We start from the raw sequence: 22,312 nt of genomic DNA, 5'->3' as shown, positions 1-22,312 counted from the left end.
TGATGTATGGACAAGTGTATGCAATATGAATGTGGAGAGAGCAATGCCAAAGTCAGTCTGGAATCATGAATGAATCTCTGTATACATGTGTTTCACTAGAAGCTGTTGATCATTCCTTGTATCTTTTGTTGTCTCTAAAGAAAATGTTTGTCAACTATTTTTCAGAACCACTTTCATTATATCCACCTATCCACAAATGTACATGTTGTAGCAATCTTTTATATGTCGTGACACATGTTCACTGTTTTCAGTAAAGAATTTCCCTCTTCTAAATGACTGTTTCTTTTTTCAGAGATCATACATAAATGATGCAGCTAATAAATTTTTATTTAACGTGGTATTCAAAACATTTGTGCGAGTTAAACTCTTAACAATTCCCATACCTGCATTAATTGCATGTATATGTCTCCATTATTTAGGACTCTTTAAGAGGAAAATGCATTGCTTTAAGGTTTAGCTGCAGCCTGTCTGTTCGGTCAGCTGATCGCCTCGTCGCTATGACCAAAACAGCTGACGAAATTTAGACGTAGGTAGCTGGTGGGGAAAGTTGTGTGAGGACGTGAAGATGTAACGCTGTGATAAGGTAGGATGCTGATCATGAATTTGGTAATTTCGGTAACTGCTTTTGGTCGTTTAAAGTTAGGGCACTAAATATCCCGAGACAATTTGCTATGTCTGGATACTCCTTTAACTTGGCTACCAATAGCTACGCTGCGTCAGTGGTACAAGCTAACAGCTAATAACCTAAACGTGTAGGTAGCTTTAGCGAGTCATTTGCCGTTTGTCTGAAAATTAACGTAATTGAAAGAAGCAGTGTGGACTTTAACGTCACGTTTAAAATAAACAGTTGATAAGATCGCCAGTGTAGAAATGTAAATAACATTTGGATCAGCCGTTTCTATTGTTAATGGCTCAGCTAGGTTAGCTACCTGTAAAACTAGCATTACGTAGCACTGTCATAATGTAAACTAGACAACACTGAAAACTCGATGTTTAGTCAAAGATCACAAACTACAGGGGGCGGCAGTGGCTCAGTTGGTGGAGTGGTCGCCTACCGACCATAGAGTCGGAGGTTCACTCTTCCCGGCCTCATGTCGAAGTGTCCCTGGGCAAGACAGTGATCCCCCAACAGCCCATCCCCAGTCGCCCGGTGCCGGTCCCAAGCCCGGTAGAAATTGGGGAGGATTCAAGGACATCCGGCGTAAAAACGATGGTTACGTACTGTAACCCCAGATTCTATGACTATGTTGCTTGCCCTCTGGCTGTAGCATAATGAACCAAATGCTACAGCAGGATATAGTCCACGCCCCACTAGTGCCATACAGCAGCTAGGAGCAGTAAACAGAACCCTGCTTCACAGCTGGACCGACCTGAACTGTGACAAAAACACAAGGGGGGGGGAATCACAGCTGTGAACACACCGGCAGGCAGTGGGAGAGCATTCAATAAGCCCACTGAGGGTCTGGGGACCGAGATGGAGAGACAAGACATACTAACCGACACCAGAGTGTGCACTCTGGGGTGCAGAAAGCACAGAACTGGAAAGTGAGGGGCGTGAAACGTCTCGAAGATAAAACCGGACGAAAGAGCAGGTGGAGGACCATGATGCCGCCAGGCAGATGTCTTCCACCGACACCCCTCTGAGCAATGCCACAGAGGAAGCTATTCCTCTAGTGGAGTGTGCACGGATTCCCTCTGGTGGCTGAGCCCCAGAGGACTCATATGCTTGAAAAATGGCTTCACACAGCCAGTGGGACAGGCGCTGAGCGGAAAGAGGAAGCCCGGCAGAGCCTTCCCTGTAGTGCACGAAAAGGCGCTCGGAACGGCGTATAGTAGACGTGCGCTCCACATAGTGGGACAAAGCACGCACTGGGCACAGCAGATGAGAGGAGCCATCCTCCTCAGAAGTGTGAGGAGGTGTGCAGAAACCTTCCAAGGTTATGACTCTCGACCTAAAAGAACTGGTAATGCACTTGGGCATGAATGCAGGATTAGGGCGGAGAACAGCCAGACTGAGATCCCCACGAATTGAAAGACACTCCGGGGAGACTGACAGGGCAGAGAGGTCACTCACTCTTTTCATAGAGGTGAGAGCCAAGAGAAGCGCCGTCTTCCATGACAGGAGCCTGAGGGGAACCTGTTCCAGCGGCTCAAACGGAGAAACCACCAAGGCACGGAGGACCAGAGAAAGATCCCAAGGAGGGGCCAAGGGGCGCAAAAGGGGCCGTTGCCTCCTCACACCCCTTAAGAAACGTTTCAGCAAGGGGTGACTGAAGACAGACCTGTCTCCGAACCCCTCATGACATGAGGAGATCGCAGCAGCATAGGTCTTCACAGTGCTGAGGGATAAGCCTCTGTCCACGAGGGTCTGAAGAAAAGACAGAACCCGCGGAAGAGGACATGAAGAGGCAGACACGCCCCTCTCAGAGCACCAGCGCTGAAAGGATGACCACTTGGCTACATAGGAGGAAGTGGTGGATGCTGCCCTCGCACCTTGAATGGTGGCCACCACGCGGGGTGAAAACCCCTGGTCGGCTAGGCGCTTCCTCTCAGGGGCCAGACCCACAGGCGCTGGAGCAGAACTGGGGGACTGCGGATCATCCCGTTGGCCTGAGACAATGCGTCCGAACGCCACGGGAGCTCCCAGGGCGGGCCTGCCAGCATTTGACAGAGTGACGGGAACCACGGTGCCCCCACTCGCCTTGGGGCCACAAGGATGACGGTGAGATACTCCTCTCTCACACGGTCTAGTAACCGGGGAATCAGAGGGACAGGCGGAAATGCATAAAGGAGCCGCCTGGGCCAAGGGCAATGGGAGAATGCATCCACCCCAAGGGGGGGGGAATCTCGAGCTCGGAGGGAGAACCAAAGGGGGCACTGGGCATTGACCTTGGCTGCAAAATGGTCCACCTCGGCTCTGCCAAACCTGCTCCAAACCTCTTGGACTAGCTCTGTGTGCAGCACCCATTCCCCGGGGCGGGGCCCCCCCCGAGACATAGTGTCCGCGGCGGTGTTCAGAACGCCGGGGATGTACACAGCTCTGATGGAGCGGAGATGCGAGTGCGCCCACAGCAGCAGTCTCCTGGCGATGCTGAGGAGCCGTGATGATCTCACGCCACCCTGACGGTTGATATAGGAAGCCGTCGTCGTATTGTCCGTGTGAACAAGGACGTGGCAATCCAAGAGCACCGGAGCAAAATGCTGAAGAACGTTCCACACAGAGAGCAGCTCCAGCGCGTTTATGTGGAGAGACATGCCCTCTGGCCAGGGAGCACCCACTGACTGAGAGAGGCATGTCCCGCCCCATCCCAACAGCGAAGCGTCTGTGAACACCGAGACGTGTGATGAGGGGCGGCCGAGGGGTACGCCGTCTAACATGACGCGAGGTCCCCTCCAATAGGCTAGATCCGGACCCACTGATGGGGGAATCATGACCAAACGTCTGCGATGACGTACAGGATCGAGCTGCAGGCGAGAGAACCAGCGCTGCAGTCGCCTCATGTGTAGGAGGCCGAGGGGAACCACCGAGAGAGCCGCGGCCATCATGCCCAGCAGTCGCATGACTGAGTGGACTGTGACAACGCGACGGGGAGTCAAACGGTGGAGCATGGCGAGCAGCGTCTCTCTCCTCTCCTGGGAGAGGCGCGCCCGCATGATCGGCACATCCAGCTCCACGCCCAGGAAGATAATCGACTGAGCCGGGAACGGTGAGCTTTTCCGCCAATTTATCGTGAAACCCAGAGACGATAAATGAGTCACCAAATCCACCATCTGCAGGAGAGCTTGTTCCCGGGACGGAGCGAGGAGAAGGAGATCGTCTAAATAGAACAGCACTCTCATGCCGGCAGCGCGCAGCGGAGCCAGTGCTGTCTCCAGACATTTGGAGAATGTGCGTGGGGCGAGAGAATAGCCGAACGGTAGGCAGTTGTACTGGTACCGTACGCCCAGGAAGGAGAAACGCAGAAACTTCCTGTGTTGCATGGCGACAGGAATGTGAAAATATGCGTCCTTTAGGTCCACCGAGGACAACCAGTCTCCCGGGCGCACGCTCCGGAGAACTGAGGCTGTCGTTAACATGTGGAAGCGGCGGACCACCATGAACTGGTTGAGAAAAGAGAGATCCAGAATTGGCCTCATTTCCCCCGACTTCTTTGGAACCAGGAAGTAACGAGAGTAGAACCCCTGGTTTTCTTCCATCGGTGGGACCACGCTGATGGCCCGTTTCCCCAGGAGATCGGACAGCTCTGACGCAAGAGCTGTCGCGTGGGCTGGGGATGAAAGCCGGGTTTCCAGGATCCCCGCGAAGCTCGGCGGGGGTGTGGCAAACTGGAGAGAATAACCCTTGCGAATTATTCTGTCCATCCACTTGTCCAACACACACAGTTGCGTCCACTGATGGTAACGCTCCGACAGTGGGTGTGACAGCGGACAGTGTTCGTCTGCTATATTGGCAGCCAGCCAACGTTCGGCCCTCTCCGCCGCTGCTCGGGGAGTTAAAGACCGGGCAGCCCATGGGGGGCCCTCTGTGAAAGGGACGCGGGGAGGACGGGAGGGGCTGGCTGTCCGTCGGGGAAGCCCCAGCCGTAGCCGAAAAGCTAGGCGGGCGCGCCCCCGAGGGCTCATAAACAGACGTTCCCCTACCGCTAGCAAGTGTATCAGCGGGGAGGCACGTTGTATGGAGCTCAGAAGATAAAGTGTGCTGCTTAGCAGAAACTAGCCGGCTCGTAAAGTTAGCACGGCGGCTAACAACGAGCGGGCTGTTGTGAGTGGGGGACATGTGGGACGCGGACACCGCTGGGTGTGGAAACCCAGGGGTGTTCTGGTTATAGGAATCTTTGCCCTCTAGGAGATGTTCAGTTTTATTGCAAAAACAAACAGAACAACCACATTTGGAACAAAGAACAATCGAATCACACATGTCCCCCCCCAACCCGTCAAAATCTTCTCTGCTTCCGGGGAGGCTCCACCGGAGGGCGAGACCAGGAGCAAGCCAATTTGCGAGGCTTGGAAGATCTGCGACTTGGTGCTGCCGCCTGGGGGGCAGGTGGAGGAGGTGGAGGAGCGGGCTGCACCGGAGCAGGTCGCGAAGCGGCTGCCGCTGATGAAGCGGGGCGCCTTTGTTTGTGAGAAAGCTCACGGCGGTCACGCCAGTGACCGGCGGAGCGAGAGGGAGCTGTGACATGGCGACGAATCTTTTCCGCTTCTTCCGAAGCCGTCTGCATCTCTCTAACAAGGTGCTGGAAATGGGGACCAAACAGACCATCAGGGCTGATGGGTCCCTCCAGCATATCCTTTCTAACAGCCTCTGGGATGGAGGAAAGATGGAGCCAGACGTTCCTCGCGATCATGGTTTGCCATGCCGAGATGCGCGCCGAAGCGATCGCTATCGGGGCGCACAAGGCGAGGATGGCGCTGGAAAACTTGCTGATCTCTTCAGCGTACTTGTCGGGAAGAGCATCAGGTAGGAGAGCCAGATCAGAAATGGCATTAGCTAAAACAAAGATGTTATTAGCTGCCGCTGCCGACTGAAACGCACACTGATGTGAGCGGTCAGCGAGGCGAGCTGTCAATGCATCTTTAGGAGAGGGTGGAGCGGGGCGTCGGCCGGCTCTGAGATTGCACTTGACTCCAAAAAGAGCGGCGAGGCTAGGTTCCAGCGTTGGGACTGGCGGAAACCCGTCATCCGTGAGACCTTTCTGATAGATGCAAAGGTAGAAACTGGAGCTTTAAGCTTCGCCGGCTCGCTGGCAGGGCCGTGCACATAGGCGGCTACCGTGGGGAATAGCGGCCAGGTAGGAACAGGCCGGGACGCTCGCCCGGGGTTATAGCGGCCAAAGGCGGCTTCCTGGGGTGGCGACGCGGCATCCTCCGGCACAGAAAGATCACCACGAGCGCTGGCGATCTTAATGATGTCCGGAAGCTCTTGAAGTAGCTGCACCATGGCGGGAAGCGGTGTTGATGATTGAGAGCTACGACGTAGAGCGTAGCTCGGAGGGCGCTGCTCCAGCCCCGCAGGTGGAGGGGGGGGAGCAGGGGGGAGCAGGGGGGAGCCCGAAGATGAGCCGTGAGACGCGGAGGCGGAGTCGTCAGACCCCGGCTCCTGCAAATGGTGCTCAGTGAGAAGGCGGTCAGGAGGCTCAATGTCAAGAACATCGCTAAGAAGCCAATACTGCTCCGGATTTTCAGAAAAGAAATCCGCCCGGGAGCGTAGGGTGTCCTCAGGCAGAAGCCTGCAGAACATGCAGGAAGCCCGCTCAGTAAGAGCGAGGCCCGCGTGTTCCGCCCCCAAGCAGCCCAGGCAGCGGGGGTGAAGGTCACCGGGTTCAATGTACCCAACTTGACAAGCTCCGCAGATCCTGACGCCGCCTTTCTTCGCTTTGCTCCCGCCGTCATCATCGCCGCCGGTGCTGCCGCTGCGTCGCTTATCTTTACTGGACATATTTGCTCTTTAGTTAAGGAATAGCTCTTAGCTGGCACAAGGCTGAAGGAAAAAAAGGGGAATAAGTGCTACAGTCGCCGCTCTCTTATGGTGTGATTGCGGACGTAATTGAGCACACCATGAGAGCGATAAAGTAGCAACTTTTTGGCCCACTCACCGGTGGGCGTGGACTATACTGCTTCAGTTGGCGCGAGCGCGCAGGGATTGGTTCATTATGCTACAGCCAGAGGGCAAGCAACATAGGAAATAGAACTGCCTAATCAACATGCGGAAAAATGATCCGCTACATTAATTCGGATTGGTAATGGTTCCTTTCTTTATGCACTTTTACTTTGCAGGTCTTGGCTTTAGTAAGGAATTAAGAAAGCTGGCATACTACCAGATCGAAAGCTTCAATTGGAGTCTAACTATGCCTTATCTCTGAGAATGGGAGGAAGTGGATCCAAAGCCAAAGGTGTCTGGCCTTTCCTTGGCAGTGGAGCTGGAACAGATTCAGCCAGTGATGGGAACGAGCAGTCATTGGCCCCTCTTAAAGGCCCCAGAAATGCAACACCGTTTGTTTTTACCAGGAGGAGGTAAATAACATTAGAAAATGGTAAAGGGTCAGTTCATCCTAAATCACAAAATGCTTTAGTTAATCTGCTGAGGTTTTAAGGTGTCCAACTCTGAGAGGTTTGGCTCCAATATCCAGTGGAATGAACCTCTCTGTTACAAAGAGCTAATTAGCTAGGGATATTGCAGGTCACCCTCCCAAAAACAAATCTTTTGGCATCGTAGCAGTGTGTGCATCTTTTTATGTTTTATTTTATTTTTTTGTAGAAATAACTTATGGGAAATGATATAGTCTTTGTGAGTGTAATGAACACACTTTACTGTTAGGAGGTTTCTTTGGAACTGCTTTAATTAAGGTGTGTAAATTACCCTGGGTTTATATTCATCTTGAGTAGGACATTTCAAAATGATAATGGCAATGCATACAGTACTTACACCTTAATAAAGTACTGATGTGCTAAATACCCAACACACTTTTTATTTAAAACAAGAAGTATTTAAGCAAGTACTAACAAATAAAAGTGCTAACATATAACATGCCATAGTCGTGCTAGAAATCTACCACTGGATGTAAATGAGAATGTTTGTGTTTTGTGTCACCCTTTAAGAGCCATGTCAAAACTGATGTTTGTTGTGTTGGCAGTTCTTTATACTATGATGAGGATGGAGACCTTGCCCATGAATTCTATGAAGAGACAGTGGTGACAAAAAATGGCAGAAAAAAGTCCAAGTTGAAAAGGATCCAGAAAAATCTGATCCCACAGGTGAAGGAGGAACACATTTATATGATAAGAATTAAATTGAAGGATGTTGGAATGACATGTTGATTTAAATTTTTTATTTTTCAGGGAATTGTGAAGCTCGACCATCCCTGTATTCATGTAGATTTCCCCATTGTCCTCTGTGAGGTGTAAAGAGTTGCTCAGGATTAATCTACTATGAGGTGCAGACCCAAGAACTTTTGTCAGAGTAAAGTCTTGTTCCAGTATCCAAGTGTTGTGGTCAAGACTGAAACTGTGGTCTGAGGGAAAAAAATAAAAACTGTCATATTCAATTCAAATATTGAATGAAATGTTATACATTTTAATTCAGTTATGGTCAGAGTGCCCTGTTTGCTAAAATCCATATTTTGATACTGACAAAAGTAGTTATGGTACAGGTTGTGTTTCCTCTACCCAGCTCATATGTAAGCGGTTTTAGAGAATATGTCAAAATATGTTAATATGTGAGTATTTTTTTGTTGTTGTTTTTTTTTTTTTTTTTGCAGGGAAAGTAATCCTTGATGTGAAAAGGCTTTAAGAGTTTATGCCTTTGTACGTGTGCATATGTGCACTTAGTTTTGTGTGCCTGAATGTGTGTTAGAAGGCTGAAAGATGTAGTCTGAGGGTAGAAAAATTAAGGGTTGTGAAATTGTTTTTGTACATATGGTAAGATTCTGTATAGTCTCGTCTAAGTCTGTCTCAGTTACTGAAGCTCAGACCGCCACTAGTGAACATAAAATACTGTAATATGACATTTCTTAGTGGAAAATACTTGAATAAATGTACTGAGCTGAGTCGAGAAATCCTCTCGTTGATTTTTATGGCTTCCTATTATCAGTAAATTATGGCCTGTGCTTTATTTGTGTACACATAACATATTTTTTGCAAACTGAAAAAAATAGCAAATTTAAAGGAATCATCAATGGCGACCTTGGTGCCGGTCTCGAGCCCAGACAAAAGAACGGTTGTGAGAAGGGGAAAACTCAACCAAATCAACATGTGGAACACCTCACCGGAAGGGACAATCCGAAAGCTGTTGATCTTTTAATGAGGTCCTGCCAGCTGTAAGTATAAATTAGGTTGCCCTCCTGGTCTTCACTCTGCTTTGCTGAGCTGAAATGCTGTTGTGTAATTAATACCGCATTGAAGATGGAGATCTAAAATGAGGATAATCAGCAGACATAAAATAAAATTAACTTACATGTCCATAACAACCAAGCCATGTAACCTCTAGATGGCAGCAGACTTCTAAACTTATACCAATACGTTTCTGTATATAGTTTCTACATACTGTATTTGAACTATGCCGTATTCTTCCTTGATTAATGGTAATCTTGTATAGGTTGACCTCAAAACATTGAAGATATAATTAAATATGATGTATGAGGTAAAGACTCAAACATCTGAAATAAACCACTCAAAACTGGTGTTGCCAGCTGGGACACTATCCAACTGCAAAAGCAATGTCAACATATTTCTGTGTGTACAGTTAAAACTCCTCGCAATATGTGGGTAGGGCTACTCTTTGGTGTCTAATTGTGTGGAATGTGGTTGGGCGTGTTTTGGGGCCAGAGGTCAGTCACTTTGATGTATTTCCTCTCCACTGGTCTTTGATGTTTTCCTAAAAGTCTGGCCTGCATTAAAAAGATGATTTCTTTCTTGTAAAACCATATAAATGGACAAATGCCATATAACAACACTCTAGTGAACTATCTTTTTTGATATACACGGTGTGTTTATGCAGGCAAAAATTGACCATGTCGCTCTAGTTGAAAGGGATAGTAATTCCAAATGATCTACAGCATTTAAAAAGAACAAAAACATGCTTTGAATTCTAAACATTATAATACATCTTATATCTCGGAAAGGATTTAATAAACTACAGCGACAGCAGTTCTTACTGTTATTCAGATTATATCACTTTTTCCAGTGTGACCATGTCTAGGGAAAATTGATGGTATTATGTGCAGTCTACTTTAACTAATAGTTAAAGTTTTACAGTTTTATTTTTTAATTTTTTATTTTTTTTGGTCCTTTCGGCTTATCCCGTGAGTTCAGGGTCGCCACAGCGGATCAGTGTCCGCATGTTGTTTTGGCACAGTTTTTATGCCGGATGCCCTTCCTGACGCAACCCTCCACAATTTTTACCAGGCTTGGACCGGCACTACACAGCTCAGTGTCTTGCCCAGAGACACTTCGACATATAGCCGGGACCGGGCGTCAAACCACTGACCCTGTGGTCCATGGACAACTGCCTTACCACCTGAGCTACAGCCACCCCACTCAGTTAAAAGTTTTACAGTATACAGTTGAACACCGAAATTAGCGCGGTGTGTCCAGTTTCCTAGCTATTGTTTTTGTTTCCTGACTTCTGCTGATGTAATATTCAGGAGGTGGAGGTCAAAGGAACTCTTGTGCCAGAGGGAAACCCAGCCATTCCTTTGTTCCTTTCCCTCCCTCTTGATTCACACGGGTTCTCCATTCTCCAGATTTCCATTAAAAACTGCAGAGACGGAGAGAAATTAATGACATGGTGAGGTGAGTCAGCGAAGCTCAGTAAACAGTAAATGGCAAAATCGACTGACAGAGGAAAACTTCTTATTCCCATGTCCCCAGTCATCATGATCACATGTTCAGGCCAACCTTCAGAAGAACACTAATCTTGAAAACTCGCATAAATGAGGTTTTTAACACTTTTAACGTGTTCACACTAAGATTTCACGGTTCTTCCAATCTACATGTAACAGGTAAAAACCCTTCTAAAACCTTCTCACCTCACTCTTTCCCCTGAATTAAGGGCACAACATGCACAGTCCTTTAGAGTTTGAGAACAGGTTGTTAAGTTGATGAATTATGTGTCAGTGCTTGGCCTCTACCCTCCTTTCCCATGGCCATTATTCCTCATGGCTAACCCCGGCTGTGCATTGTCCTATCTTTTGCACTTGGCAACATGACAGCATGTGGTAGTTTGTTACTTCACTGAGCCCTTGCCAGTGACTGTCAGCACATGGCTCAGGCAGCAGTGCATCTGCACACCAGATGCCTTGTGCCCACTATCTGAAGTGTGCTCAGGCATTAGTGGAAAAAAACATTAAAATCATTCTTTAAAGTAGCAATACTACAACATAAAAGTAGTTCATTTAAACTACAAGGCAGGCATTCAATTATGGGTTTAATGTAGGCCAAGTAAAACAAATGTATTCAACTAGGAAAAGAAAAATGACTCATTATGAAGAACAGTTTTCCTGTCCTTGTCAGAAAACTTTTACATCTATGCTATTTACAGTATCAACATGTAGTAGTCTATATGATTTACCTTGCCTAGCAACATTACAACAACCTTAAACATTTGTTTAGATTTAACAGCAAGATTTCTAGGGCACATGTGAGCCACTTTTGCAATTGTGTCGCAATGCTATTTAAATGCTGCCTACTACCTTAACTTGCTTTTTATGTTTTCTATGTCTAGTTTAGGGTGTTATTGTATATTAATGCTTTCAAAATTACCCCTGACTTCCGCATATTAAAATATCTCTTTGCTGTTAGCAAAGATGACATCCAGATGACATCACCCAGGGGAGTTTTTCATTATTAGTATTTCAGATGATGTCATCTGGAGGAGCGCTGGAAAAGCAGGTTGACCATGATTATAAACTCTATAGTATGAGCAACAATCTGAACTGAAGATTTCTTTCAAGTGATGTCACCTGGAGGCGTTATTCTGCTAGAAGTAGAGAGATATTTTAACATAGTCAAAGGGAAGTTTAATGGAATTAATTTACATCTACTACTCTAAATAGAACCGAAAGAAGCATGTTTAAAATTGTTGAAGGACGTCCTTTAAAGGAAAGATCTGTACTAGTTAGCCTGATTGGTGCTAGTCTACTGTAACAATTTAAGTAATTATTTATAAGTTTTATGTGTCCTTAGCATATAAAAAAACAAATTACTTTGTTTTCTTTTTATTGCTAGCAACAGACTCCTATTTGAACAAACTATTTGGTTGCCCACATTTAGAATAAATAAATAAATGAAGTCATAATACAAAGCTTTATTACTTTATGTCAGCTATCTGCCCTCCTAACTAGAATCTCTCGAGGGATTGGTGTTTTTGAACTTGTCATTCAAATCTGATTAAATAATGAATTTGTTGTGGTTTGTCTGAGAAACTCAAGAGTTAAAAAAAAGCAAATTTGTAACTTCAAATGAGCATAATAGGTTACACCCCAGCATCAATGTAAAGTGAAGTCTCCACATAATTTCTAAATGCCATATTATTTTTAAGCTTTGTATGATTGTAATGTAGAAAGGTCACCGTGACACAGTGATCATGATCATATTTTTAGGTAAGTGGCACAGTAGATATGACCTTCTGTGAAGCACTGCTGGTTACAGTGTATCTGTTTCACGGCGGAGGTGGTGAACTTCTTGGGCGGATTCATTTCAGCGCTGGACACGGACAAAGGAAATTTGTTCCAAAAACCCAAAGTCAGGTCTCGCTTAACTTGCGCTTCCTGTAACCCAGTGTTCTGAGATAAAGAAACACGTCGCTGTACATTAAACGTGCTGATGGAGGTTTTAGGATGTCCGGTTTGTTTCACCACCCCACCCCCACCCCTTTCCCTATCGAAATGGAACATCCTGAAAGTGGTTTGGCACTACGGGGCGAGTTGAGCTGACGTCGCAGGGGGTAACAGCGCTTCTCTTCACTTTACTGACCACAGGAAGTCCGACAACAGAGCTTTAACAGCAATATAAAGCACGCATGCTTTTGAAAGAAATCTTTGTCGTCATTTTCCTAGTTCCAAAAGCAAAGTTATTTTTTAGTTTTTCCTATTTGTTTTGAAGCAGCAGCAAAAAGCGGTTTAAAGTAGCACTCTCCTGTGTTTTGGTAATGCGTCCTCCGTCTGCCAGGGAAGGTAAGTTTGTCCAGCTGCAGTGAGGCTGCCGTGAGTTCATTTTTTTACTTGCCGTTTTTTCCCATAGTTCTTTGCTAAAAAGCCTATAACTAACAGACATCACAAGTGTGGACATATATGAGAAAATGCATTTTGTATAATTGTATTATGTCAAACGTGTAGGTTGTGTGTGCAGATAGCCTAGTGCACAGACGTACAAAATGTTAGATCATTTTCGACAAGGATGAGTCTAAATTTACCTTTGAGGTACTTTTCACAAGCTCTACTACTATATGTTAGTTTACTCTCTGCTTTTTTAGAGGAATCTGTTGTTACACCACTAGTGTTACTAGTTACTTTGCAAAATATAATGCATTTGTAAATTAGAATCTGTTATTACTGATTGTTTCCCTACACTGCATTAGTCTCACCTACAATTGCTGCGGCGTTTGTGATGAGGCATCAGTTATTTTAATAATATATTAATAATACAATGGACGAGTCTATGAAGGGGCTCATTCAGAATTTTATAGTAGGGTATATTTTGGCTCTTTCAGTTAAGTAATGTTTTGCATGCAAGTGTTTTATTTCTAATACACTGTGATATTGCAAATTTATGCAAGTAGTACTGTATACTTCAACCAGTGATAACTGTGAATTAATGTAGTGGGAATTCCCACTTAAACAGAGCTAAGAGTCTCCCCTGTGAATTGTAGAGCAGAGCGTGAGAGTCCTTTCTGTCAACATCTGAAGACATGTACTGGACTCTGTGGGATTGTAAAGTACTGCTGCTGATTGTTCTGCTGTGGGACCACCTCGATGCTTTGGAACTGAAGTCCACAACATGGCCACTGTATTCCCAAAAGCCTTTGGTGCTCGTTTGGAATGCCCCGACTGAGGCCTGTGGCCCACGCCATGGCATTTACTTTCAGCTGGACCAATTCCAGATTGTAGCCTCACCCAATGAAGGTTTTGTTAAACAGAACCTCACCATCTTCTACAAGGACCGCTTGGGCTCGTACCCCTACTTTAACCCAGATGAAACACCAGTGAATGGCGGGCTACCACAGTTGGCCAGTCTTACACAGCATCTTGGCAAAATGCAGTTAGCTATGGATAAGTATATACGTGAACGAGAGGCCAAGGGTTTAGCAGTTATTGACTGGGAAGAATGGCGCCCACTCTGGATAAGAAACTGGGAAACCAAAGATGTTTACCGCAGACGTTCTCGTGAGTTGGTGCGTCAGAAGAACCCAACATGGCCTCAAGAGCAGGTGGCAAAAGTAGCTCAACAGGAGTTTGAGAGTTCTGCCAAGACATTCATGCTTGAGACACTGAAGACAGCCAAGAGCATGAGGCCTAACCAGCTGTGGGGGTTCTACCTGTTCCCTGACTGCTACAACCACGACTACCGGCGAACTCTGGAGAACTACACAGGTCGCTGTCCTGATGTGGAGGTAGCTCGCAATGAACAGCTCAAGTGGTTGTGGACTGAGAGCACGGCCCTCTTCCCATCCATCTACATGGGCAAAGTGTTACGCTCTTCAACCTCTGGAAGGCAGTTTGTCCGGAACCGAGTGAAGGAAGGGATGCGTTTAGCATCGTCAGGCGATGGTTTGGCACGTCCTGTCTTTGTGTACACCCAGCCCACCTACTCTAAATCTCTGGAACTGCTGACAGAGGTGACTCTCATATTAGAAACTTAGCAGAATTTTTTTCCCAGCTTGTTTGTCTTTTACAAGTCAAATTTAAAATAATATGTTCATAATGTTTTCCTGCACACTTGAGTTGTGTTTTATATTAGGCAGTTTAAGAGCAGAGCGCATGGACAACTCTCAGTCACGGTGTCGCACACTAAGCATTAGCGTCACCCTTTCTCTCTTTCTCTGATTGGTGTATGCTACACAGACATGGCTCACTGACTTTCATTATCTGTAGCCACAGTCCCTTCCTGTTCTGGTAGCAGACACTCCAATACCTCTCAGCTGTGTTCAGGATGGGTGTTGGTCAAGTTGAAAATCTCACACCCTGTAGAATGTTTTCTTATGGGAGAATGAACAGACTGAAGCTGGAGACCATATAAAGTAGCTTATGACCCACTAACATTTGACCCTGTTACATTGATAGGTAACAGTATATTTTTCTTGTTGTTTGACCGTAACTTTTAAAGTGCTGTATCATCTTTTACAGACTGACCTCGTCTACACCATCGGAGAGAGTGTGGCTTTGGGAGCAGCTGGAATCATCCTGTGGGGAGATGCAGCATATGCAAGCAACAAAGTACGCTCTCAAACACTAATTATGAAACAGATGCTTCAATCACTGAGACATAACTCACACATTTTCAATAAGCTTTATCTGCTCATAAGTTTTGGCATTTTGCCCTCGTCAGTCATGTGTGGAGTCATTGGATAACTAACACTTTTTCCTCAGGGCTGCAGTTCACAGATATCAACTTGAGTCATATGAAGATTCTTCAGATACAAAAGAGAAATGTTTGTTTTGAAGTGTTGTTTTAAGCTTCTGAGTAATTTCCCATTCTCATTTAAAATTTTTAAATCTGCTGCAAACATTTTTTCCAGTTGTGAAGAACCCATTTTTGCACCATGGTGCTTTCTTTGCACAGATGGAAATATTTAATATAGAGTACAGAATGTGTCATCATTTATAATTATATATTTGTCAGTGGATGTTTTTCCTGTAGGTAATGCATCATATTCTTTATTTTAAAATAACTAGCTCATTCACTGAGCGTGAACAGTGTCTTCACAATTAAAACAAGTCATTTTATTCATGAATCTCGTTTGTGCTATTATCAATCAAGATCTACACTCCACATCAAACGCTACTTTCTTTAATAGTTTGCCCTCAATAACATGAGTTACACATGGCCCTTTTAATGGCTATGTGAGTCACTTTAGATGAGGGTTTTGTGTTAAACAAAGAGCAGTTTTTCTTTTCTTCAAACTGAAAACCATCAACGTCTTAATAAAATGTGGATATGGAAACTTGAAATTTTGAATCTACTGTGTATCTTGACCCAGGTGAGCCAGCGTATTTGTTTTTTTTTTTCTCCAGACCATCTGCTCCGACATTCATGAATATCTGCGGGGTCATCTGAGTCAATACCTCCTCAACGTCTCCAAGGCAGCAGAGCTATGCAGTCAGACCTTGTGTAGTTCTTATGGCCGCTGTCTGCGCAAAAATCCAGATAGCAATGTTTATTTGCATTTAAACCCTCTCAACCACAGTATCATCGGGGAAGGCGACAAGGCGACAGTCATCGGTAAGCTTGGTGAAGCAGAGAAGATACGTTTTAAAACAGAGTTTCAATGCCAGTGCTACAGCGGCTATCAGGGAAAAGGCTGTGATCAGAGAGTCCCACTAAACCAAGGAGGGACAGCAACTCAATCTATGGCATTAGCACTGCAATGTGTGATCTTACTGATTCTTATCTGTTAGTGCACCAAAATATAGTAGGCATGAGTGCATTTTTTATGTCTGAACATGAGGCATCAGAATTTTCTTCCTTTCTTTTCTATTATTGCTGTAAAATATAGATGACACAACGTGAAATTTTATTAAAAAAAACACTGTGGAAATTGCAAACTTTTTTTTTTTTTTTTAAACAATGGAGTGCTCGCTGTTTACATTTTACTATCAGTTTCCGTTCAGTTACTGTTTCCCAAGGTGTCAAGTTCCATGTTTCTCAGTAAGAGGATGTTTCTGGAGGAGATGTGAATGTAGAACCAGTGTATCTTAATTGCTGCTCTGTGAAATTAGGGTTCATGCACTTCTGGTAATAGCACAATGTATTTGAAGTGGTCGATTTGTTTTCAATGTGACCTCTCTTTGACACCTGATGTTTTTATGTAGGCAAGTACAGTGTTACTATTTATTTGAATGTACTTTTAGGTATTTTATATATTTCCATATTTTTATATGTCAAGACATGACTACTATTTGTTTTTCCAAAAAACACTACATTGTTAAATTTTATACTAAAAAATAAATGTCATATTGTAGCTATTTGACTTCAAAAGCACAAAAATGTACCAGCAGTATAAGGGAAAATATTCATGCAATGTATTACAATTTAACTGAAATTATAAATTCTGTATGCTCTTTTCTTAATTTTGCCTTTTTGTCAAAATAAACTTCGCTGAACTTCATGTGTAAATTAATCTTTAGATATAATTGTTAATGACAGAACACAATAACCTGGATGATGATCACATTTTCAACATTAAATGTAACAGTTAACTTGTTAAATCGTCTTTCTGAAAAAATAGGTTTGATTTTGGTCCTTTGAGTCATCGAAGGTTGAGTTTTCAGGGCATAAGTTTGTAAACTTGACGGAAGGCAAAGCAAGCTTGTTGTTAGGGAAGGACACACTTTGTAGGCTGCAGCCTTGTACCCACCTCTTTGTGTAATTGTAGGGTACTGCTAAGCCAAGAGTTATTTTTTACTACTTTTAAGAGTTGAGCATGGCATACAATTAAATTTGGAGGTAGCTGAAAAAGTTTATTATGGCTTTTTGATAGCCATTATATTAGCAATTAAAGTCTCTTCAATAAACTATTTTTCATCACTTATTTTTAGGTTTTTAAACTGAGAAAAAAGAAAACTAGTATACAATATTGCAGAGGTCATAAATGGCCTGTGACTTTAAATCTGTCTTTCCAATACATGATACATTTTTCGTCTGATTGGTTAAAAATCCGGCAGGCACTTCTGATTAGTTGTTAGAAGTCATGTGCACACTTCTGATTGGTTGTTGAACTTTCCCTGCATGTTTCATCTGATTGGTTGGTAGAATACCTGTGCACACCTCCGATTGGATGTTGAACTTCCAGCGCACACTTCTGTTTTCGTTCCTTCCCCTTTTCGTGTCTGTGAATAATTAAGATCATAAGACTGCCGTCTGCACACCCAGAACTTAAAGTACAGAATTAATTTCTGTTGTTTAAATAGGTGAGTAAAGGTTTTAATTATGTACATTTACATTTAGCTCTTTATTTTACATTACAGACTGTTACCTTATTCCAGTATAGCTGCATCACAGCAACAATTGTAAACCACGGACGATTAATAAATAAATAAAGAAACGTATGTAATCAAAAGTTAAACATCTTGGTGCCTTTCTGTACCAAACACAGAGATTGAGTGAGTTTCCCGTTACTTAATAACTTGTAGAGATGCTTTTGCAACACCCAGTTTCATTACACAGTTTGGGTATATTAGCAGAGCTGTGTTTCTCTTCTTCACAGGGATGAGTTCCTTTCATCCTCAGGTGTTGCTTTTAAATCTGGTCATCCTTGCCTCTGGACTACAGGTAGAAACGTCATCTTTTGCCCAGGTGCCTTTCCTCACTGTGTGGAATGCCCCCACTGCCAGCTGCCTCTCTAAGTATGGCGTGGACCTTGACTTGGGAATTTTCAACATTGTCCAGAATCAAAACCAAACTTTTATGGGAGAAAACATAACTATCTTTTATGCTGAAAAGCTTGGTCTGTATCCCAGATACTCCAGCCAAGGACTGGCTATTAATGGTGGAGTCCCGCAGAATGCTAGTCTGGATGAGCACCTCAAAGTTGCCTCTGAAAATATCCGCACCTTTATTCCTGACAGGAATTTCCAGGGTCTGGCTGTGGTCGACTGGGAGAGCTGGAGACCTGTATGGGAGAGAAATTGGGATACTAAGCAGGTGTACTGGGAGGCATCAAGGGCAATTGTGAGGTCTAAGCATCCAGACTGGACCCCTGCACAGGTAGATGCTGAAGCCCATGTGAAGTTTGAGGCAGCAGGGAGAAAATTCATGGAGGAAACACTGAAACTGGGGCAGCAAAAAAGACCAAATGGGCTGTGGGGTTTCTATGGTTTTCCCAACTGCTACAACTACTACAGTAATAGTACAAACTACACCGGGGAGTGTGCAGCCATCGAAGTGAAGTGGAACAACAAGCTATCCTGGTTGTGGAAAGTTTCTTCTGCTTTGTACCCTGACATCTACCTCAGCCTCAACCTGCGAAGCCTCAGCAAAGAAGTGCTCCTCTATACTCACCACCGCATCCTAGAGGCCATGAGAGCAGGTGATCAGGTGGCTCCTCCAACACCACCTGTGTACACCTATGCTCGGATTGTATATACCTACTCGTTGGAGTTCCTCTCTGAGGCAAGTAGCAGTTGTTTATGCAGTTTTGTTGTTCTCATCTTTTTTGTGTTCTCTACTTACCTGCGTTTTTGTATGTTCCTGCAGGAGCACCTGGTCTACACTATTGGAGAGAGTGCTGCTTTAGGATCTGCAGGGGTGGTGCTCTGGGGGGACAACACCTTCGCCAAATCTCTGGTACAATATCTGTTTAATTGCTTGTGAACAGTGTGTTGTACTTTGTATAAATACCATGACTGATATCTGCTTTTTGGTTGTTGCATTTTGACATATAGGTATTACGCTTAGATAATAAATATGCATGAAGAAATGGGAAATATGTGTTTGAAACATTTGCTGTGATAACTGTATAAAAGAATACAGCAAAAGTATGGGAAAATAGAGAAACGTTTATAGTAGGGCCAACACAGAGACACACAGACCAACAACTATTCACACTCATATTCATGCCTACGGACAATTTTGAGTCACCACTTGCACTAACATGCATGTCTTTGGACTGTGGAAGGAAACTGCAGTGCCCAGAGGAAAAGTACGGGAAAATGCAAACTCCACACAGTAAAGGCTGCAGCCAGCAAATCCCAAAACTACATGTTATGATCAGAAAGCCACATCCTCCTCTCAGTGCTCTCTAACTGTCCGGCTCTGTCTATCTGTGGCACCCAGCAACTGTTTTATTCTACTGAACACATCCATCTTTTAATCACATGTACAGTTCAGGTTGTTCTAAATATTTTATAGTGATTCTTTGCAGCATCCCTTCTTTATACTCTTCTGTTTCCTCTTACTTTCAGATCACTTGTAATGCCATCAGATCCTACATTGACAATACTCTGGGTCCATACCTGGTGAATGTAACATCAGCAGCCACTCTTTGCAGCCAGACCATGTGTTCCTCTCATGGAAGATGTCAGAGGAAGAACTCGAACTCCAGGGCCTACCTTCACCTTGACCCCGCTGTGTGGAAAGTGGTGTCTGAGAACAATCCACATGGGTGGAGAAACTACAGAGTGTTAGGACAAATGCGGGCAAGCGAGGTAACATTCATGAAGTCTGAGTTTCAGTGCAAGTGTTACCCTGGCTGGGGGGGCCAGAGCTGCTCCATACCAGTTCAGGGATAACAGGCTTTTCCTGAAGATAAAACAAATAAATGGCAGTAAAAAGAAATTAACTTCCAAGGTAAAGTTGGGATTGTGTGACACAGAGGTAGTTATCTGCATTAATGTATGTGTGATCTCCTTTGCATCTTCTCTAAATGTAAATACAGTAGCTTGAACTTTTCCACATTTTGTCACGTTACAACCACAAACGTAAATGCATTTTATTAGGATTTTTGTGCTAGACCAACACAAAGTGGTACATAATTGTAAAGTTAAAGGAAAATTATGGTTTTTAAACGTTTTAAAAAATAAATATCTGAAAAGTTTGGTTTGGTGCATTTGTATTCAGCCACCTTTAATTTGACACGAGTAACTAAAATCCAGTGGAACCAATTGCTTTCAGAAGTCACCTAATTAGTAAATAGAGTCCGACTGTGTGTAATTTAATCTCAGTATAAATACAGCTGTTCTTTGAAGCCCTCAGAGGTTTTTTAGAGAACATTAATGAACAAACCGCATCATGAAGTCTAAGGAACACACTCCACAGGTCAGGGATAGAGTTGTGGAGAAGTTTAAAGCAGTGTTAGGTTATAAAAAAATATTACAAGCTTTGAACATCTCATGGAGCACTGTGCAATCTATCATCCAAAAATGGAAAGAGTGTGACACAACTGCAAACCTACCAAGACATGGCCAAGACATGGCAGCCAAGAGGCCCATGTTAACTCTGGAGGAGCTGCAGTGAACCACAGCTCGGGTGGGAGAATCTGTCCAGAGGACAATTATTACTCATGCACTCCACAAATCTGGCCTTTATGGAGCAGTGGCAAGAAGAAAGCCATAAGAAACCCCCACAACCCATGTGGGTGACACAGCAAACATAAGGAAGAAGGTGCTCTGGATAGATGAGACCAAAACTGAACTTTTTGGCCTAAATGCAAAACGCTAACATTACAAATCTCCCTGAACACACCATCCACACTGTGAGACATGGTGGTGGCAACTTCATGTTGTGGGGAAGCTTTTCTTCAGCAAAACCTGTTAAGAGTTTGCTGTTAAGTCTTAAGACTGGGGCGGAGGTTCACCTTTCAGCAGGACAAGGACCATAAACACACAGACAGAGCTCTAGATCAAAGAATATTCATGTGTTAGAATGACCCAGTCAAATTCCAGACCTGAATCCAAATGAGAATCTCTGGGATGACTTGAAATTGCTGTTCACAGTTTTATTCTCTAGATGTGCAAAGCTGGTAGAGACATGCCACAAAAGACTTGCAGCCGTAATTGCAGCAAAAGTTGGTTCTACAAAGTATTGACTCAGGGGAGCTGAATACAAATGCATGCCAGTCTTTTCTTTTTATTTGTAAAAAAATGTGAAAACTTGGAACAATGTGGAAACTTTCAGGAGTATTAATACTTTTTCAAGGCTCTTTATATGCAATTTCATATATTATGGGTTTTTACAATAAGGAAAGAGCAGATGTAAGATTTTTTTTATCCATGTAACCGAACTTTTGAGGCAGAACTTTCAGGAAGATTATTCTTACACATCTTTAAAACATGTCTGATAGGGTTCTGTAATGACTATTGTTATAACATTAAATGAATTTTATAGACCTCAAGATAAATGTCATTAGTGGAAGTAACTACAAGTTTAAGGTTTTTGTTTTAGTTCATGGAGCCCTGGGAACAATGCTGGTAATGCTTTTCTTCTTAATTATAAATTTCATGTTGTACTGCTAATTTTAATAAATACTTAAATACTTCTTCCTCCATTGTGTTGAGAGGTTTTTTAAATGTAGTTGTAAATAAAGCCTTTTTTAAAAAGATAGTTTATAATCAGCAGGTGGTGCTATGGGATAGCTAACAAAGACAAGAACCATCAAGGTCAGAGCCTTTGCTGTTTGTGATCACAGAAAGAATCCTCCGAGTAGAGTAGTAAACATATTTGGCTCTGTATTTGTACACTTACTCTGTGGAAGCTGAAGTGTCTATAACAAATTAAACTCGTGTAACACTAAAGCAAACAGAGTTTAAGGTGACCTTGATTGATTTACAAATACTGTCTTATCTGATGGCCACTGCCGCTCCTGTCGCCTGAGGCTCATCGTGCTGGTAGAACAAACTCCCACAAGGCCCCGCTGTTTCCCACTTCCAGCTTTATCGTTAATGGCAGGATTGTGAGGAAATGAGGGGGAGATAGGCGCTTTTTTTGTTTGTTTGTTTTGGAAGCTGCAGAGCAGTACCCACAGCCTGTGCCTGTATTTTGAAAATGGTTTTGGTTCATTGTGCCTTTTCCTGAACGAGGCAAACTGCTCAATTGGTTTTCAAACACCAAGGAACAAATTTAATGCCAGTCCTTAAACACTATATTTACGTGTAGTTACTTG

The 22,312-nt window shown here is 44.0% G+C and overlaps 4 protein-coding genes across 6 annotated transcripts; 3 read left to right on the top strand and 1 right to left on the bottom strand.

Moving 5' to 3' along the window:
* Positions 1-444: 444 nt before the first annotated feature.
* On the top strand, positions 445-8,546 carry tusc2a (tumor suppressor 2, mitochondrial calcium regulator a). The gene is made up of 4 exons (XM_067505720.1): positions 445-583; positions 6,778-7,014; positions 7,635-7,755; positions 7,840-8,546. Exons 2-4 carry the CDS (start codon positions 6,866-6,868, stop codon positions 7,903-7,905), a joined length of 336 nt encoding a protein of 111 aa, XP_067361821.1. The 5' UTR covers positions 445-583; positions 6,778-6,865; the 3' UTR covers positions 7,906-8,546.
* On the bottom strand, positions 2,463-4,623 carry LOC137127364 (uncharacterized). Its single transcript, XM_067504251.1, has one exon. It carries the CDS (start codon positions 4,621-4,623, stop codon positions 2,536-2,538), a length of 2,088 nt encoding a protein of 695 aa, XP_067360352.1. The 3' UTR covers positions 2,463-2,535.
* A 3,708-nt stretch (positions 8,547-12,254) lies between the features above and the next one.
* Positions 12,255-16,941, top strand: hyal2a (hyaluronidase 2a). 3 transcript variants are annotated; one of them, XM_067505694.1, is made up of 4 exons: positions 12,255-12,671; positions 13,348-14,332; positions 14,841-14,930; positions 15,729-16,941. In XM_067505694.1, the coding sequence occupies exons 2-4, from the start codon at positions 13,406-13,408 to the stop codon at positions 16,110-16,112; spliced, it is 1,401 nt and encodes a 466-aa protein (XP_067361795.1). In that variant the 5' UTR covers positions 12,255-12,671; positions 13,348-13,405; the 3' UTR covers positions 16,113-16,941. The 3 variants fall into 3 exon arrangements, with proteins under 3 accessions (XP_067361795.1, XP_067361796.1, XP_067361794.1); XM_067505695.1 differs by having other exon boundaries at positions 12,255-12,701; positions 13,367-14,332; XM_067505693.1 differs by having other exon boundaries at positions 12,256-12,671; positions 13,367-14,332.
* Positions 16,942-17,474: 533 nt separating this feature from the next.
* On the top strand, positions 17,475-21,692 carry hyal1 (hyaluronidase 1). Its single transcript, XM_067505581.1, has 4 exons — positions 17,475-17,624; positions 17,921-18,825; positions 18,910-18,999; positions 19,617-21,692. Exons 2-4 carry the CDS (start codon positions 17,923-17,925, stop codon positions 19,941-19,943), a joined length of 1,320 nt encoding a protein of 439 aa, XP_067361682.1. The 5' UTR covers positions 17,475-17,624; positions 17,921-17,922; the 3' UTR covers positions 19,944-21,692.
* The last annotated feature ends 620 nt before the right edge of the window (positions 21,693-22,312 follow it).

This window comes from Channa argus, chromosome 5 (assembly GCF_033026475.1).
Source record: "Channa argus isolate prfri chromosome 5, Channa argus male v1.0, whole genome shotgun sequence".
NCBI lineage: Eukaryota > Metazoa > Chordata > Actinopteri > Anabantiformes > Channidae > Channa > Channa argus.
This window is presented reverse-complemented; position numbering and strand designations above follow the sequence as displayed.